Here is a 21200-nt window from a genome sequence, read left to right on the forward strand (position 1 = left end):
TATCACTCACAGCCATGCTTATTGCATGTAGGTTTCTTTATTTTAATATAAATCATGTACATGTAACTGAATGTCCATGTTTAGATTTGAAGGTGTTTAAGCTATGATACATGTAACTTAGAGACATGAACCTCATACATGTCGTCTTGATTAAATGAATATTTGAATTGACCGACTTCCATATCAAGCTTGCGATGATGATAATTATGATACGGGTGCTAATTATGAGAACTGTAAGATTATATCGTCTCATATAAATAACTGATGCGCAGACTTAGAATTTTATTTTATTTTAGGAGGGGGGTCCAGTCACCCCACCACCCTTGAAAATTCAAACTTTTTTAAATTCACATAGTAAACCTACTGAAAATAGAACTCGACTTACCCCACCCCACCCCTCCCCGGCAAACAAAATTATAAATTATCCCTTAGTACATTAACCTCCCCTCCATTTCTTGATCTGAACATATAAACATTGGAGCGAAATGTCATGGTGCGAAACATCACACATTTAGATAGCTACTTTGAGTTTTTTTTTCGGGGAGCAGCAATTGTAGCGCGCACACTGCCGCCTGGCGTCATAATGCAGCATATTCATTCAACTTGTATTCGTCTTTATTGAAAGTGCTTTATGGTTTGCGTTTTTGAATCCACGTTTGTAACAGAGATAGAAGAAAGAATTAACACGAATAAGAAGAGAATGTTGCAACATAGAATTAAGCAAACAATGAAGGATCAAAGAGAATCAAAGTGAAATTGGATAAGCATGAATATGAAAACAACAAAGTGACATGCAAGTGTAAATGTAATGAAGAATAAAGAAGTAAGCATAATAAGAATAAAAGCAAGATACATAGAATTTTGGCGGTAATTCCCTTCCATACATTTGGTGTCAGAACAAGTTTTAAAGTCACCATTAGGTAGAGGGTTCTTCAGATTTGTTCTTACCACCATGTCCTGAAGGTTCATAGGGCACTTGAAAGCTGCCATCGGGAGGTTTTTGAAAACCTCAACCATTTTATCATTGCTGTAAAGGATTGGCAGGTTCTTCTTTAGAACTGCACTTAGACCCCTAAGGACAGGATGGTAAGTAGTGACAAATGGGACCTTGTTGTCTTCATTTATGGGAGCTGATTTTAATCAACTCTCCTATGCTGTTACTCAGGCAAACCGAAAGTGAAAAAGTGTTTGGACCTCAGCACAAATCATCGCTGCTGACAAGACTTAGTTCTTGAAAATAATTGATAAAATCGATGTAATGTTTGCTAAAGCATTGTTTTTCAAGGAAACTTTTTTATAAATACCTTGAAAATAGTCAGATTTTAAATGGTACGAACAATTTAGATATTTTTGTAGTCTTATGTATTCCTACGAGTTCAATATAGTCTCGTTCAACTCGACGCTCGGCTGTCTCCGTAAATCTCCGACAAGCAGAGAGTCTGTCTTGCTTGTCGGAGATTTACGGTGTCAGACGAGCGTTTGGTTGAACGAGACTAGAGTTCAATATTGCTTGGATCCATACAATTTTAGAAAAATATTTCTATTACTGATACATAGTTTGATTGAATTATTTTATCTTTAAATATTATTTAAGATGATTCATATTGGGGTTTCTCGACATTCTTGTCGAAAAAGTCCGAAAACTCATATTGTAAAAATGGGCGTAATTCAAATACAAATTAGAAACTACATGCACTTGTCATTCAAAAAAACATATCATTGATTTTTAAATAAATAAACATCGACAAAATCAAAGAAATCGAGTTAACCATCGACTAAAGTTAAGGTGGAAGGCTACATCGTCACAACATGTCTGACTTCCGTTCGAAACGCCATTGTGTTCCGGATTGATAACATTATGTCGTGGTACAAAATAGCTATACACCGTTTAATTGAACTCTTCTAACTAAGGAGATAAGATAGGAAATCACCAAAACGCTTAGAAAATATGTCAATTTTCTTCCTGTTTAAAGCTTTTAACTAACATTGATTATCAGCTGTTTTGTACGGAAAACGTGGAATCTAAATAATATACAGTTTCCCTGCTCTGCTGCTATATTGGCAATACATTTTTGTCATGTCATCTGCAACAGACGATCATACATATGTGACGGATTATCGATATAGGTAAGCAGATGTCAAATTTTCATTTAAACTATATATGTATGATGAATATAAAACGAAAGTACCGTAGTACGATCTCTTGAATTGATTCTAACTTTCCAAATTAAAAAAAAACATTTGCAGTAAAAGACTTTCATTGAAACTTTGACATTAAACTAATGTATTTTGATTAACATAAATACAGCTAGGTAGCAATAGCAGTGGAAGCCCGGATTTGCAAGCCAAATGAGGGAAAGACAGAAGTCTGAAAAGGAGCATGTTTTTCATTTCCACACATGCATGTGTATCACTATGGACATCTAATGTATGTATTAATATGCGTATGGTTGTTGTTTATAATTGCTATTGTATATAAAAAAGTAAAAGGCAATTTATAATATAATTAACTACTTATATTTTGTTTTAAAGAGTTAAATATATATAATGCATTCATCAAAAGTATAATTTTTCAGCTTCAAACATTATCAGAAGCACTACTAATCTTATATCTACATATTTAGCATAGACTTTTTCCTTTTTTTAATTTTTCTTCGTGATTTTTCTTAATTAAAAAATTGATCCCAAGATATTTGAGACCATGTAAAATAAAGAAAGACAACTCTTAAACAGGATCTTTCATACCAAGATTTTTGCAATAATTAAGTATTTCCTTTAATTTTTCAATTTCATTCAATTTCTTTTCTTCATCCCATTGACCGACGAATATTGTTTATATTTTCAGGCTTTTGTGGGATTTTGTCCAGCAGTTTGCCTTAAAAGAATTTTTTTGTATTTTAGTTTCATATTTATGTGGATTCCAATAAAAATCATACAAACTTTATTCATGATTTTATTATTTTTCATTTCTAAACTTAATAACATTTCACTTTCATAAGAATTTTAAAACAGAAATGTTTAAAATTTTGATAAATAAGGGGTTATCTGGAACCAGATTGATATTTTAAAAATTCTTTAGAAAATAGTGTACTGTATTTTGAGGTCTATTATTGTTGAATACTGTGCCTAGTATTGGTAACAAATGCATGCAATAAAAATCTCCTACACTTATTTGGTGTAGAGATCCACCTTAAAGTAGTGTCAAGAAACGTATTGTTGAATTAGGAAAATGATGGAAAGAATTGACAAAGGTATTAAAATCATCGAGGTTGTTTCTGCTGACAACCCACTCCATTTCGATGTCGTCTATGTTGTTGGTTTGTTCACAGGATGAAGCTCTGCCATTCAGTCAACTGAATGATAACTGAATGGTCTGGAAAGATGACTGAATGGAACAGATGTGCCATTCAGTCACATTTCAGTTACCTTTCAATTGACGGAATGGTAGAGATTCATCCTGTGGTTAGTGCTTCTTGTGTGTGTATATATATATATCATATGTGTGGTGTATATTACCCGTGTGATAAACCTTTGCCATATTAAACGGGTGTTGCTTCATCAAATACTTCCGGTCCGAACTATTTTTGACACAGCCCTTTGCTTCAGTGACCTATTTTCGAAGATTTTTTAGTACTTTCAAAATAACTACATCTACTACAAAAATTGATATTAAATGGATTTTGTCAAAAATTTAGATTCAAATATGAAGGAAAACACAAAACTGCGCAGTACAGGCGTCGGAACCGGTGGGGGGGGGGGGGCGTAGCTCCCTCCCCCACTTCTTTGCAAAGTTATACATTCCCGTAACCAAAAGACCCTTTTTTCTTGTTTGTCAAGATTTTACTTATAAGATTAGCCTCTTTCAAACTTTCAATTTGCTTTGTGTAGTTTATAAAACTGCAAATTACGTTAACTATCAAGGAGTTCATCTTGACGACGCGATGAAGGTTGTGTTCATATACAAGAACTTACCGAAATTATGTTTATTAGACTTTTATTCCACCACTAGTAAGCATCCTTATTCACTATTTTCAATTTCGAATCATTAGGCTAGGCATAGTGTTTGTTTTATGAAACATCAACAACTGTTGCTCGTTCGAGTCAATTCAAACTAACGAGCATTCCTAACTTTGTGTACGTCAACAAACTCCATTCTTCAATTCTGCTGATCACTATGTCTATTTAATCAAGTAAATAGTCTCCAAGAAAAATTATTTAGAGCAAAAAAATTATTTCAAGGTTTATTTCAGTAAAATTTTACATCAAAACAGTTAGATTTATATCAGAAATGACGTACTATATTGTATTGCGCAAGGTAACAATAACCGCATAACACAACGTTGCATCTCTCAAAAGCTGTTCATAATTTAAATCAAATTGAGATAAATAGAACATCTTGCACAAATTCCTGATAAGGTACCTATATTTATGCAAGAAAACTTGCCAAAGTAGTGATAACTCAAAAACACATTCCTCGAGGAAGTTATTTGAAATTGAAGAACGTGTTGCCCGACCTTAAATTTAACAAACAAACAGTGCCTCTTAATCACTCATTTGAACAAAAAAAGTTTTGAATTTTTTTACCTTCTGGCATTGGAGGATATGTCTTTATAAAAGCTGCGTCAATTCCAAAAGAAGGGTCATATTTTCCTTTTCCATATGGTTTATAGTTTCCACAGAACGATTCTACAACTTCTCCAACAAGTTTACCACCGTCGCTATGTGGCCATGCTGGCTGCACAATTAAATGAGTTTGTTTGGCAAATTCACAGTGTTGTCTTTGCTTGCATTCTGAAAGTAATGCCTTTTCGTCGTGTAGTTTGTCTAATTCTTTGATTGCTACGTGAGCTGCTGTGAGAAAACCAGAAACAGGTATCACGGATGGAACATTTGATTTAACCAGAAATCCGACAGAACCATTTCCTTCACTGTATGGAATCCCGATGCTAGATCCTATACTTGCTCCTCCTCCAAACATGATAATGTTTTCTCGTATATCACAAGGATATCCTTCTAGTGTTTCTGGTAATTTGTTTTCGCCGGATGGTATGAACGATTTGTCTATACAATATATAACAATGCATGGCCCTTGCTTAAACTTGCCGTCAACGCATCTTACATTACTTATCCGAAGTCCAAATACGTCTGAATGTTTTTTATATATATATGATGCTCGGTTACTTATTATTCTACCTACACGATTCATTTCTTTAACTTTAACTCCAGGAGTAGAATTCTCTTCTTCTGTAATTGAAGTCAGCTTTTCTTTTAATTCTTTTATTCGTTTAGGAACGATGATAAATTCCTCTTTAAGTCCCTCCAAGATATTGTCCTTTATCTCCAATTTTGCAATTTTGTCATCGTATCGTAGAAAAACTTTAACTACTTCAAGTCCGTTTTTGGTACCATGTATGTATCCGCTGATAGACAGGTGTTTTTTCAAAATCTCCTCGTCTTTAAAAATCCTTCGGGCTTTTAATGCCTTTTTCTGTTTTAGAATTTCTGAATCTTCCCATTCATCGATTTCTGAAATCATATATACCATTTTAAACTGTTTTTAAAACAAAAGAAAAGTTGTCAATGTTACAGTAAACCGGGGTTTCCTTTGTGTGAATACTATCCACAATCATGTTATCTTTAAATAACATGATTATGGATATATATATTTTAACTGTCATTACTCTTGGTTGAAAGATAAGAAATTGATTTGCTAAGAATATATTATCATAATAATTGGGTAAGTAAAATTAATCCGTTAGTTTGTATAAAAAATCTTCTTTTTTTTTTTTGGTTATACAAGGGGCTAATAGTCCTTGACGGTCACCTGAGTACCATAGTCCATGCACCATCTTGTCGAGGAGTCTCATTTATGCATTTAATTAAGTTTCATTCTGGAGTAGAAATATTCTGATGACTACCTCCCTGCCTGATAATAATTATCCAATTAGACCACCCTATTGATTCCTTTAGCTGATCACCAGAAAGAAAGTATATGCAGGTTAATACACAACTGTACATACATTACCTGAAATCCATCTTGCCGAAAAGCTATGTTAAAACTAGTACCCGGTGATGTTGGCAAGCAAAGGCAAATCTAGTGCCCGTGTAAAGAAGAAAATGACCCCCGTAGAATAATGGCCAGGGGTCATTTTTCGACTTAAAATAATGACCCCGGGCCCCCTTGTTGTATGGCCAATATTAGTAAGCAGGTTTGTATATTAGATAAAATAAAACTATTATCAGTAAACTGATTGATATTGAATGCAGATGTATTAACTTCCTAAGATATTTTTTTCATCTACTACAGCCGATCTCCAATAAACTAGAAAACTGACCAGTCAGGAAGGGCCCCGCTATGACAATTAATATACAGAAGTGAAAAAACTTTGAATTCCATCCTCTTTATATTAACAATGATGAAAAATAAATGCCCGGCAGAAGATGTAAAGAACTGCAATATATAGGATCTCATGATTTGTAGTTGGATATGATTTTCATCCAACAATTAAAGTGTTAAACTGAGGGGTAAAAATATAAGGGTGCAGCTCATGGAATGAAAGTTTAATTTGATTACATTTTAAAAAAAGAAATGAAAATTATAAGTAACAACTGTATTTTTAAAATTTCAAGATAATTCCTTAATGTCCAAAAACTCTAAATAGTAACCTTGTATCTGCATAAACAGAGATAACCTCATGTCTTATAAAAAAAACAAACTTAATGAAATGTGTATTTAAAAAAGATTTAAACAGGTGTTTTATGAAATGCAAGCCTTCAGTGAATGCAAATACATTGTATCACCCAGGGTTGACCTCAACTTCAAAACAAACATCAGTTGCAGACAAAGTTCATATGACAGATAGAGATAATCCTCTAAATGTTCTGCAGCAGGCAAGATAATTAATCCTAGGGGGTTAATTGTTTTGCTCTCTCATCCTTTTCTTCTAAATTTACAATAAGATTTGTTTTTTCAGAAAAGACAGAATGGGGTTATTATCTGATTACCTGTTAAAATTAACAGCATTAAGGAAGAAAAAAATAAAATAAATTATAATTAAAAAATAAAATAGTGAAAAAGGATATCTTAATATATATCTTGATTTTAGAATTCAATAAAATTATCATAAATCATTGTGTACGGTATTTTAACCAAAATAAAGTATGAATATTATATTTTAAATCTATATTTCAAAGAATGTACACAATACTACACATCATTCAAAATTGACCTTAACTTCAAAACAAAGTTCTTTTGCAGACACAGGCAGTGCAGTAATTAATCTCAATGTGACAGATAAAGATAAAGCTTAGGATTTTCTTCCTGTGGAAGGTTAATTAATCCCAAAGGACAAATATTGCACAGCCTTCCTAGTATACAATGGTAAAATTCGCAGCAGTTATCTCTCTTTGCCCATTCATTCTTATGCATAGTTAAGGAATCTACCCCACCACCCCAGCTCCAAACCAGAAGACATAGAGAATCAAACTTAGCATCAAATATGTATTTCTGCCTACTGAACTACCATACCAAATTTGAACTTGATTGAACAACCATAAAAAAAGTTATTAGAAAAAAACAGAAAATTTGTGGACAGAAGAGTGACAGACGGACGGACAGAAGGACGGACGGACAGAGTGATTACTATAGGGCACCCGCAAATCCTTGCGGGGCCCTAATAACATGCTGTAACAAGTTTCCATTTTAAGCATGCACGCTTAAAATACACATATTTTTTTTTAACAAGTGCGGCAAGCCATTGCATGGAGAAAAAGGCGACATTTATTAAGGATGGATTAAAATTAAATTGTCTTTGATATCTTATTGCTGTTAAGGGTTTGCTCTATAAGCGGTAAGCTTTTTTAAATAACTAAACTTGTTGTAATAATATAAGCAATCTCCATTGGTGAATGAATTGTCAATCAATGACTGGTGCATGTATATATTTTCGTAAAAAAGAGTAAAGAGGCAGGTAACGTAGGAATATGAAAACTTCTTATTTACATTTCTTGGAAAATGTGATTTGAAAAGAAGAAACATTTTACGTTAGTTTTGTTTTCTTCTACGTAATGCATATGCATCAATATTCTAAACATTTCTTGTAATGTTGTATTTATGATCATTAATGGGCTTTATTTTTTAGAGCAAATTTGTGAATAGTACCCGACTACAGCAAGTCTTAAATGGATAATAAAGCTCTCAAACAATTATTGATTGAGAGCATTTCCTTATTGTTTAATTATGTACATCTATTGACGTTGCTAATTGATCCCTTATAATTTGTTAACTAAAATATATGCGTAGATGTTTTTTTGATACGACTTACTAATTTGAAATGTACGTGTACTTGACAAAAAACTCTAAAACACTTAAGGTGGCAGGGGACAGTTTTTTTATGAAATTCATTGTAGCCAAGTGATGCATGTCTAAGGAACTCTGTTACTAGAATTTCCTTTGTTCCCATTCAGCACAAATACCTTTAATTCACTCTTTATAAGACCAATCTCCAATTTCTGAAGAAAATTACTAGTCAAAACCTGTAAAATATTCTACATACTGGTTTTTATGAGATTCTGACCCTTTCATATTTGCTTATTTTTCATGATTTTTCCGCTTTTTAGACCCCCCCCCTCTAGCTAATTCCCTGCAGAGGGTTGACCTTCCGTACCGCGTGCATGTTGCACTATCACATGTCAGAAACTTACCGGTGTATAGTTTAAAATGTCCCATCCACCTACTTTTCGTGTTATTTTACCTCCTGTCGGTAACTTGCAATTTCACTGTGTAAAGTCAACACAACAGTCATAGCCGCATGTTTCGCATTTTACTTCTGATTCTCATGTACCTTTCATATTGGGCCTGCATATTGGATATCAATCTCAACAAGAGACACCCATCTAACTAATGATAATCATTATAAATCATATCAAAAACACTCATAAGCCTTCAAGTACAGCAACTCTCAATTTTACAAAAATATTGACGGGTACTTTATCCGAAACTGTCCCTTGCTACCTAAGAGTTTACATTTATGTTTTGCCAATTACAAACTTTAAAGGGGCAATGTCACGATTTCGGTCAAGTTTAATTTTCCTTTTCTTGTAATTTATCATGCTTTAGTAAGACATTTGTAATGATAAGCCAAAATTTGAGTTTCAGTCAGAGAATTATGAGCAAACTGCAGATCATACAATTCCTTGTTATTCTTATGTAAACAAGCTCGCGCCATATTTTGTTGACAATGGTTCAGTTTACCGTAAAAAAGTTCTTTTTCAGGCTTTTTTTCTATCTGCTGATAAGCAATGAACATAAATATACAGTTCCTGGCATTTGGCACATTCCTTGTAGGTCTAAACATGGAAATTTCAAAATGTAAACAGAATATTACCTTAGTTTTGTTAACATAACAAAGAATTCTGAGCTCTGTATCCAACTTTAATTTCAACGACCTACGCTGACATTTTGGTTGACTATTAGAAATGCCTTACTTAAGTACTGTTAATATCAAAATTGGAAACAAATTACCAAATTTTGAACATGCCCCGTTCAATTGCATTGTTTACTTTTCTTAAAGATATACATCGTTTACATTCGATATGAAGATATTTTATATAGGGAATAAACGTAAACACACACACATATATACAGTGTGTGCATATATATAGTTTTCCCAAACTTTAACGTTTTATATTGTATTATGACGTCATGGAGTTATTCCTTCCCTGAAAAGACTCTCGTTACATCATGACGTCATAGTAAACGTTTCTAAGGAAAACAAGTTCATAACTTATGTACATTCACCTGAAGAAGGATGTAAATCCAGAAAGCGCTAGTGAATAGAAACTTTGGAACTGTTCATTTTCTTTTTTGATTATTTATACTGTGTGATATCACCTTTCACTCATTTTTGGATTATATATATATATATATATATATATATATATATATATATATATATATATATATATATATCTTACCATTGAATGCGTTCTGTCCAGTAATATGCTGGTAAATGTACAGCTTGTTAGCATTGCATGTTCCGACCCAAAGACGATGAGTAGTGACATCGTAACTGAGGCATAATGGAGTAACATCCCTTCGATACATTCCAAATTCATGTGAAAACCATTGTGGCTCAATTGCTTCAATATACAAATCACGTATGAAATTCCCGTTTTTATCGATAACTAATAATGTAAGGTTATTGTTATCATACACGATAATGTGTGACAACTCATCGGTGCAAATTCCAAAAGGCCTTACAACTCTTCCATTTGGATGCATGCTGAAGGAGAAACGATGCCGTCCATGGTAATCTGTCACCACCACACCATTTAGCAAATCAGACACTACAATATCCCCGTTGTTGTTTTCAGTGAGATAAATTGGTTTTTTATACAGATTCTGTCCCTGTGCATTGTCTTTAATCGACTGTATCAGTTCTCCTGATTGGTTGTACCGGTTAACAATACCCGTTATGGTACCAACCAGTAGATCGCCAGTGCGACGGGACGAATACATACATCTTGGTGTCTGTAAAAAGGTTGTTCTTTTTACAAATGTCGTTTTTGTTTTCATATCATTTGAAAGTTTTTTAATATTGAAGCGTCGATTTAAATAAAATAATTCCTGCTTACTGTTTACTGTGTGCACACCCCCAGTAAATGCAGAGCTTTGTAAACCACCATGAAAGTCTTCCACGTCAAAAAGAATGTCACCTTCAGAGCTTGTCAAAAAAAGCATTGTGTCATTATTTACCCAGAATCGGTCTGAAGTAAGAACCGAAATGTGATGGCATTGAAACCCAGGATCCCCGACGAAAAAAGAGTTCTGTAACTCAGGTGTTTGCATTAGATCAAACAGACACTCATTTCCTATTGAACGTACACGTTTCTTATTAATTTTCCCGCTTAATAACTTTTTCAAATCCTTTCTTTTAATTGAATCAGTCATGTGGAGCCGTTTGTGGTATGTTATATGAAAATTGACGGCCTGAATGCCTTTTTTTTTAAAGAATGACAGAAATCGAACCGGTCTGATAAATGAATGTTCATCATTTTGCTCAAATCTTTGTAAAACTGAAAAATATCTCTCTAATTCTTTCTTTTTGTTTAAACATCTATGTGGGGAATCAATCTTCCGAATCCAATTATCAAGCATATCTTTCATGTTTTGCGCGACATTTTGCATCTCTGATTGAACATCGTAAGTTTGTGTATGACAGGTATTGATGTCATTTTTTATTTCCTTCAGAATAAAACGTCTTCTTAAAATAGTATCACTCCTAATTGTGTGAATAATTTCTCGGTATTGTTGTCGCTTAATTGTAGCGTTTTCGTCTATATATTTCGAATGTATGTCTTCTTTGCCCTCGTATTCTTTTTCAGAGATTATAACCACGTTATGGCCAGTAGATCTGATATCATTAACATGATATTGCTTGCACTTGACGCACATCTTACATGAACATGTTAAGCAAATGTACTCTGCGTCACCACTGCATTTCGAGCACTTGCATACTTTGTACGGAGAGGTTGTTTTAAACATAATGTGCAGGTTCCACGTCTAGTATATTGACCTGTTAAAAACAGAAATGCAATAAGTTAACTTTTTTCTTAAAAACAAAATGATAAATATGCAGTTTGTTAAAAGTAATCTAAAACAATTAAGCATAATCTAAAACAATTAAGCATTCTCTAAAAAAAAATATTCAAGGTTTATGGCACACATTTGGCTTCACGACAGAATTATATAGGGAAAAAATTGTCTTCCAAGTAGTCCAAATGTTCATTAGTTGGAAGGCCCACTTTTTATTTATTTATTTTTTTTGTTGGGGGGGGGGGGGGATTACAAGTGTTATAGTAAACATTGATGACTTGTCTTAGATAATTCAAATAGCTGTTTTTTGCCAGACGCAATATCCATGTCTATACCTTGAGTATTCTAGACTTATCTGGGAAAGATGAATTATTGAAAGTACCCTTAGAAGGGGGCAAACATCTGCTGGTAATGCTCTCGTGTGCACAAGAAGGCAAGATGTACGAGAACATACGAGGCATATGACATACAATTAAGTGACCTTAAAGACGGTACTGATAAATCTGAAGTCGGCTTTGGATCAGGAAAAGAGCTGGTGTTGTGGACAGCTCGATACAACAGAGAAGCCTCATGCCTGCAGACTTTCAGATAGGACTAACACAGCAAAATCAAATTCTCAGCCATCAAAAATCAAAAGGGGAAAATATTTGCTACCCAAATCCAGTCACACATGGCTCCAAAATCCAATAGTAAAGATGGCGGAATACTCAAACATTTTGTTACCAGAAATTCTGAAGGACCCAGAGAAAAAAAAATGGGGGAAATTAAATGTCTTATAGTTAAAAATGCAAATGAAATCCTCAAACTTATATGCAGAGCATTATTCAAACGGTTTTATTGTTCCAAAGCAACCCGGGATACTCTTTAAAAACAAACTTCCGAAAACTTTAAGGATAGTATTGCATTTACTAAACACAGGGCAATGGGCCTCTTCTATAGATCGTTCAGATACTAACCTGTATGTACATATCCATTTATAAAACAGAAAAACGTAGGGTTTGCAGTAAAAGTATCAGAGTATTAAGTATCCAGTAGGTCCATTCGGAGTTTTTGTTGCAAAAAGGGTTGGTTTTATTAAGCCGCTTGCATCAAAGCAGTTTACACTCCCATGCTTATTTAGACGACTGGCTAAGAAGAAGCCAACTTTTCACCAACTAAAGGTAGAACAACACTTAATATTAGAACAGAGACTAAACTGGAGGTGCATAGTGAATTTTTAAAAGTCAAATTTTCAGGTGTCTCAGAAACTCGTTTTACTGTGTGCTTTCATAGACATGGAAAAAGGCATTTTTTTCCAATTTTAGAACTTTAGAATTTTAGAAAAAAGCTTTGGGAAAATTAATTTATTTTTGTCAACTAAGTCGAAACTGTTAAGAATAATGAATTTAAGCAGATTTAGTACCAAAGGCACGATTATACCTTGCTGATTCAAATGCATCTCCTGTATTACTGGAAGTATTAAAGAGGAACATAAACATAGAAATAGCAGTTACAGATCATATAAAGTTACACTAAGACTGGCTGAAAATAAGAAAAAAATCATTTATTCAAAGAGTTGCCTCTAAAAGACATACCACAAACCCAAATCTTCATAAAAGACGCCTCTGACATGTTGGGGAGCCCATTTAGGTAAATTGCAAGTGTAAGGTAATTGGTAAGGGGATCTAACTTGGCAGCACATATTTAGGCCACCTGAGTTTACAATTGCTATCCGTTTTCGTCCGTCGTCGTACCTTAAAAAGTTTACATTTGTAACTTCTTAAAAACTACAAGGCTGATTGTTTTTGTGTGAGGCATCTCATTTATATGGTAAGAGGAATCTAAATTGTGAAAATCATGGCTCTACAACTCCCGGGTGCCTCATGTGGGGCTTAAAGTAAATCCACCCTCCTGTGACGTCATACATTTTACATAAACCATAAATTCATTAAAATTCTTACAAGTAGTTTTGTCATTTCTATGTTATGATAGGTGCACATCACAAACTCAAATCATTGTTTGCTTGGAGATATTTAATAAGCGTTTTTCATCCTTATATTCGACATAATTCAATAATGACAAAGGGAAATAAATCTTTTCTACTTTTCTGTAAGTGATATATCTAAATACTATAATTTTTCTAATGTAAACAATTTTTTTAATTTTTTTTAATTAATTTTAGTTTTCTGGCAAAGTAAGCAATAAATTTTAAATAGACAAACTAGTATCCATCCACTTACATTTAATTTTTAAACCAAAAAAGTGTGATTTTCAGATGATAGTTTCAGCCTTTGGTTTTTATTACCTTACATCTTAAATAGTATGGATACATATATATTTCATTTATTTTTTGATGAAATTCAAGTCCAAAAAGTTTAAAAAAAGTTAAGTTTTTAACTTTGAACCCATGATTTTATAGGTACGGAGTTACCTTAATATGAAAAAAAGGCAACTTTTCAAAAATCTTCTTCTCTACTCCAACACATGTGAGAACAAAAATGGTTGCATAGTTATAATGTCCATGAAGCCCACTACAAAAATTGTAAAATTCATGGCCCCTGGGTTGGGGGTTAAGGCTCTAGGGTCTGGCCAATATGGCCATGTAGTAAAAATGTATTTAATCTTAGAACATCTTCTTTTCTACTACCATATATATTTGTTAAAATCTAAATGCATTATTATGATGTCAATAAAGCCCTCTACCAAATTGTGAAATTCATGACTCCTGGGTGGTTCAGGCTCTAGGGTTGGGCCAATATGGCTATATACTTAAAATGTATTAAATCTTAGAAAATCTTCTCTACTCCAAAATATATTTGTTAAAAACTAAATGCATGATTATTATATCCATGGGGCCCTCTACCAAAATTGTGAAATTCATGACCCCTGGGTCAGGGGTTCAGGCTCTAGGGTGGAGCTAATTTCGCCATATAGTAAAAATGTATACAATCTTAAAAATATCTTTTTTACTCCCGTATATATTTGTACAAAAACTAAATGCATGATTATTATATCCATGGGGCCCTCTACCGAAATTGTGAAATTCATGACCCCAGGGTCAGGGGTTCAGGCTCTAGGGTGGAGCCAATTTCGCCATATAGTAAAAATGAATTCAATCTTAAAAATCTCTTCTTTATTCCCGTATATATTTGTTAAAAACTTAATGTCTGGTTATAATATCCATGACCCCATACGTTAGGGGTGCAGGCTCTATGGTGGGGTCAATATGGCCAAATAGTAAAAATGTATTAAATCTTAAGAAATCTTCTCTAATCCCACACATGTGGGCAAAAAACTGAATACATGGTTATGATGCCCACTAACTCCTCTACCTAGGGGTTCGGGACATGAGGGGGCAATATAGTGTTAATGCATATCATGTTTAAAAATGTTCTTTTCTACTCTCACACATATGTATAAAAAACTGACTTTGGCCTGACAGGGCCAAAATAGATGTATAGGTGTTCATGCATATAATGTTAAAAAATTATCTTCTTTACTCTCACACACCTGAATGGAAATCTGAATTCATAATTTTTTAGACCAGATCTTTAAGTTTTTCGCCAAAATGATAGGTTTCACAGGTTTTTTTTTTAAATATTTAAGGCAGCGAGGTGGTCGTCATTACAAATTTATAATTGTTCTACTCCAGAATGAAACTTAATTAAATAATGCATAAATGAGACTCCTCGACACGTTTGTGTATGGGTTATATGCTACCCAGGTGGCCTCTTGTTTAGCTATTCACACAAACAATTATTGAGGAACCAACAGGTGTTTGTCATAACGAACAACACTACAATAATGACTTATTTCAGCAAATAGTATCCATCCCAATACATTCTGGTTTGGAACACGTACTACTGGGCTTATGACTACAACATCGAACTGCTCAACAAAAAGCCAATTTTTTGGCAGATCTGCTATCTCAAAGATTAAAATATTACTTTTTACAAAGTAGATACTACACAAAGTTGTTGTACAGACATTATTCAATACCTGGGAAAAGTTACAAATATACTTATATATCATATACCCAGTAGGGTATCAGCCCTGATACACGTGTTTTGGACTAGGTGAGACAGCAACTGGAAGCTAGGGCTGTATCGCCCTCGGGGCTGATATTTCTCTGTCTCAGCCCGTCGTCAAGGGGGTGTATTGCCCTCAAATTTGAAATTGATAATTTCCATATATCGCTGCTTTAAATTAAGACTAGTTTGTGAAATAACGATAGAATAACGAATACATAATACAAATTATCACCTTACACGTCTGAATATTTTTATTTATTACCGAAAATTGAAAAATAATAATTCAAAAATAGCGCCAAAGAGTGATGTGTATCTAAGTAAGGGGAGGTAACCTATACAACGGTTGTGTATTTAGAACAATAGCACGCTTTATTTAATATCAATCAACGTTTAAATTATTGAGGATATAGAGAAGGATGGAACGGATGGACTTTATCTTAGAAAACCAGAGATTAGACTGTAAAAAATAAAGGGTTAAAGTAATGGACGCGCTTATGAACGTTCTCAAACAACTTTCTAGTTGCTATAACAGTATGGGTCTTTATGAATGGAATCTGACGAGAAACTTACGAAATCCCAGTGAAAGAATTTGACTCATAACGAAGCTGCGTAGGCGGGAAGTTTCTCTCGCGATAATTTTGAATTCTAGAAGATAGTGCTTCATTTCAGACGACAGTCTCCCTTCTACTGTATTTCAAATGACGATGGTTTGTCAACAAAGACCGACAACTCTAAAAGTTTTAACACATATAAAAGAAATAAAAACGAACACGTTTTGTAAATCCGAAAAAAAAATCTATAGCTTCTTCATAATAAATTATATTCCTTATTTGGAATTTAAATTTGAATTAAAGTCTTTGATTTTAGATATATGATATAAACAACATCACACTTTTGTTTTGATCTCGTCCCTGGTATCAGCCCTCGGATGGTATCGGCCCAAGCCGATACCAACCGCCAGGGCTGATACCAGGGCCGAGATCAAAACAAAATTGGGATATTCTATATTTGCAATACGATGGAACAGTCAGATGTCTCTCTATTTCAGGTCGAACTAGCTCTATCAGTGGATGCGTTCAGTCTCAGCCTGGAAGGAATAGCAAGAGATGCATACCCCAATTTCTAGAAAAATGCAGAAAATTTAGTCAACAAACTGCAGAACAATACCTATTGACAAATTCTCCTGACAAGTCAGCAGCAAGACAGGTTTTTATAACCCGTACGTAGAAACGTTAAAGCTAAATCTATCTTTGTTGTTCACATTTTACTTGAATGATTATCATAGTATGGCAAGTTTTTGGTTTTTTTCTTATTTACATGTAAGCAAAATAATAACTAGAAAACTGACCAGTCAGGAAGGGCCCCGCTATGACAATTAATATCGAGAAATGAAAAAAACTTTGAATTCCATCCTCTTTATATTAACAATGATGAAAAATAAATGCCCGGCAGAAGATGTAAAGAACTGGAATATATAGGATTTCGTGATTTGTAGTTGGATATGATTTTCATCCAACAACTAAAGTGTTTTTTTCTTGAGCCTTAGAGAGGGGATAAAACACACAAGTTGGATAAAAATCATATTATACTACAAATCATATGAGATTCTATTTATCCACTGTTTTATACACCACAATCAATGTTTACACTGTTTATAAAACTCCACATTATTTTACTTCATTATGCCTACGCAAATCCCATTGTAAAGTCACAACTGTGGGATATCAATAAAATATCCAATGAGTCATATCCACGGGATAAAGTGGGTTAACATGGGATGAAATAAAATGTGTTAAAAAAAACAAAGAATTGATACCAATGCAATGATACCTAGGCTTTGCCTCAACTTCAAACAAACATCACTTGCAGACACATGTGTACGGTAATACATATAACAGATAAAGAAAGACCTTAGATTTCCTGAAACAGGCAAGATAATTAATTTCAGGGGATTAATTATCCTGCTCTCATCCATTTATTGAATTTAATCAGGGCTTACAGAAGGAACATTTTCAGGTACTATTCTTAAGTTTCCTTTAATATAAACATAGCAACCAAAAACAACAACAACACCAAAACATCCATTAAAAAAGAAAGAAAAAAAGAATAAAAAAACTGATATCTAAGGCCTAAAAAAATAATAACTTGGTTCTCAGGCCCGCCCGCATGTCTTTTAACAATGCGCATTACCCATTTTTATCATCAAATGAATAAAATAAAAATTCTCTCGTGCGCAGATCGACTGAAAAAAAAAATTCCGGAATTCGCCGACCGCATCCCGATCGTATTTTAGAATCACTAAAACTCAATCGGTAATCCTCGGCCGACTCCATTACGCTAAGGTAAAGTGTGCGACCTTGGAGTTCCGAGTAAACAGATAAGCATTGCAATGCAAATGGCGGTCAGATCAAAAGGTTTGTTTCACGTGGCATTAATTTCGGCCCAAATTCGGAAGGGATCAACTGTTTTGCTTCCCTGGCATATAGTTGGTGGGTTTTCCGAGAAATGTACTATGTTAGAACTCTTTCAATCCATAAAGAACGGCTCCATTGACCTCGGGACTTGGGTTTTCCCGGAAAAACTGCGAGATTTGCCGATAACAGTTTCTGTTGGAAAATCAAAGACTGACGCGTTTGACAATGTGATGGCAAATATGAATGTTGTCCAAACAGTATCGTTGTTTGGTCATTATGTGAGATTCAACCTTGTAGAAGATAAAGACCAAAAGAGAAGCACCGCTTGTGAAATGCCTTCGGAATCGGGAACGGAGGATTCTGGCGCTGAATCTGGTACGTACAGTACTATGTATTTAGTTAGTGTGAAAAATCATATTTTATATATATGCTTAATATTTCATGATATTTTGGGCATATTTTCACACCATTGTAGTTAGGTATTTTCCTGATTTTATGTGATGATTTGAGGCAGAAAAGAATATTCGTATTAAATTTTAGAAAAAATATAAAATTGAATAGCACCACTATTAAATATTCATTGAAATATTTGCACCACAAGAAAAAAAACTGATTTTAATAGCGAAAGTTATGAGTACATTCTCTGTAAATGTAATTTACAATGCCATATGTAAAGTTTTTAAAAATCCTTATTGACAGGTAAGGCCAAAAGGAATGCATTTGAAGTTCTGATATCTGGTGCTCGAAAGCTGTCTTTACCAGAACCATATGCAGCAGATGGAGATATCGTTAACAACAAGAGGGTGTTATACAACAGAGTTTTACAAATGCTGCAAAAGGCAGGATTAGGGTTTACACCAACCAATTTCGACCAAGGCAAAACACTGATTCAAACCATAACAAACTGCATTTGGACCATTGACCCAAATATTGATACTTTGAGAGAAAGAAGTTTTTATGTTCCTTTTCTGTTTGAAGTTCGGATTTTGAAAATAAAATAAAAAAAAAAATCCCTCGTCATTTTTTTATTGGATAAAAAGAAAAAAAAAGCCTCCCTCCCTCATTTAATTTTGACAAAACTGGCCTGAGAACCAAGTATTTAATTTTTTTTGGCCTAATAAAAAAAAAATTTAATTTTATTGTAATTCATATATTTAATTTTACAGAATATAAGTATTTGGACTAGAATGAAATATATTCTTTTTCAAATATCATCCTTCAAACTGAGGGGTAAAAATATTTGGGTGCAGCTCATATGGAATAAGAGTTTAATGTGCTTCAAAACAAACATAAGTGCAGACAAAGGTGTTCATTAATCTCAATATGACAGATAGAGATAAGCCTCTAAATTTTCTGCAGCAGGCAAGATAATTAATCCCAGGGGATTAATTGTTCTGCTCTCTCATCCTTTTCTTCTAAATTTACAATAAGATTTTTTTTTTTTCAAAAATGACAGAATGGGGTTATTATATGATTACCTGTTAAAATTAACAGCATTAAGGCAGAAAAAAATAAAATAAATAATTGAAAAATTAAATAGTGAAAAAGAATATCTTAATATATATCTTGATTTTAGAATTCAATAAAATTATTATAAATCATTGTGTACGGTATTTAAACCAAAATAAAATATGAATATTATATTTTAAATCCATATTTCAAAGAATGTACACAATACACATCATTCAAAATTGACCTTAACTTCAAAACAAAGTTCATTTGCAGACACAGGCAGTGCAGTAATTAATGTCAATGTGACAGATTAAGATAAAGCTTAGGATTTTCTTCCTGTGGAAGGTTAATTAATCCCAAAGGACAAATATTGCACAGCCTTCCATGTATACAATGGTACATGTAACATTCTCAGCAGTTATCTCTCTTTGCCCATTCATTCTCAGCAGTTATCTCTCTTTGCCCATTCATTCTTATGCATAGTTAGGAATCTACCCCACCACCCCAGCTCCAAACCAGAAGACATAGAGAACCAAACTTTGCCTCAAAATATGTATTTCTGCCTACTGAACTATCATACCAAATTTGAACTTGATTGGGCAACCATAAAAAAGTTATTAGAAAAAAACAGGAAATTTGTGGACGGAAGAGTGACAGACGGACGGACGGACAGAGTGATTACTATAGGGCACCCGCAAATCCTTGCGGGGCCCTAATAATGTGCTTAATGCCTAGCCTTTATTGAACAATCAATATTGAAAACTTAAAAACAAATTGATAATATATGTCATATTTAGGAATGTCCATATCTTAAAATTAAATTAATCAACTGATTATACCGTCAAACTGAGTTACAAATAACCGATTGGCAATTCTGATATAATACTGGCAAACTAATATAATCGACTAATTAGAGGTCTTTCCATCCCTTTTTATTTTAAAAACATTTCTGTTAATATAAAATCGATAAAATGCGTTCCCACCATTACTAAAAAAAATCTTAAAAAACCTAGCCCGAATTTTTTGTAGTTGAAAACTAGACCGGAACCTTTGACCTTTATCTTATTTTTAACGGCCAAGGTGTACGCTTCCATCCCGATGTTTATATGATGAACGGCTGAAAGTTGTTATGTGTTTTTTAAACATTGGAAAAGTTCAGGGGCAATAACTGCCAAAAGGGGGCCTCCAGCCCGTTAGAAGAATATGATTAAAGTAGCCCCGAATTGAACCACACACATTGGTAAAAAATATATCCCTCATCGTTTCAAACGACGATGGTCAATAATCGTATCAATTGCTCCATTCTGAGCAACATTACTTTGCTCATGCTGCACAAACTCACCGCATATAGGTTTTAGCTGAGTAAACAATTAAATCAAACACTCACGTTGAAATGAAATTTGTCATTGAATTATTGCAAATGACGAAATTAGTAGCAAACATCTATATAAGATAGGCAATCAGACACCAAAATATATTCACTCTTCAAAAGTGACATATCCATATGCTGATTCCCTAAACTGAGATAATAACAATAGATGTCAAACTCAAACACAAAGATGGCACCACAAACAAATGTTCATATCAGAAAAAAAAATACAAATGTCATTCATACGTACATGTAAGTGAGGTAGGTAAAGCTGGGGTGGAGGAGAGTGTGTCAAGTACTTTGATGCCCTCAATATCCTCAATAAAGTGGTAATGACCCTACGCTTACTGGTCATTTAC

At 33.7% G+C, this 21200-nt stretch overlaps 1 protein-coding gene and 1 long non-coding RNA gene across 4 annotated transcripts in view; one reads left to right on the forward strand and one right to left on the reverse strand.

The window, feature by feature from the left end:
* LOC136270099 (uncharacterized) overlaps window positions 1-21200 on the reverse strand; it is a 57235-nt gene that overhangs the window by 28815 nt on the left and 7220 nt on the right. For 2 of the 3 annotated variants that reach the window (XM_066066561.1, XM_066066555.1), the window contains exons 3-4: window positions 9976-11576; window positions 4585-5526 (exon numbers count right to left, since the gene is read on the reverse strand). In XM_066066561.1, coding sequence (XP_065922633.1) covers window positions 4585-5526; window positions 9976-11545 — 2512 coding nt within the window. In that variant the 5' untranslated portion in view covers window positions 11546-11576. The remainder of the gene's footprint in view (window positions 1-4584; window positions 5527-9975; window positions 11577-21200) is intronic. The other variant, XM_066066562.1, reaches the window with a different exon arrangement.
* LOC136273731 (uncharacterized) lies at window positions 1776-2944 on the forward strand. Its single transcript, XR_010711955.1, has 3 exons — window positions 1776-2127; window positions 2309-2428; window positions 2846-2944. It is a non-coding gene; the product is annotated as an uncharacterized lncRNA (long non-coding RNA).

The sequence above is a fragment of the Magallana gigas genome, chromosome 1 (assembly GCF_963853765.1).
Source record: "Magallana gigas chromosome 1, xbMagGiga1.1, whole genome shotgun sequence".
NCBI classification, from domain to species: domain Eukaryota; kingdom Metazoa; phylum Mollusca; class Bivalvia; order Ostreida; family Ostreidae; genus Magallana; species Magallana gigas.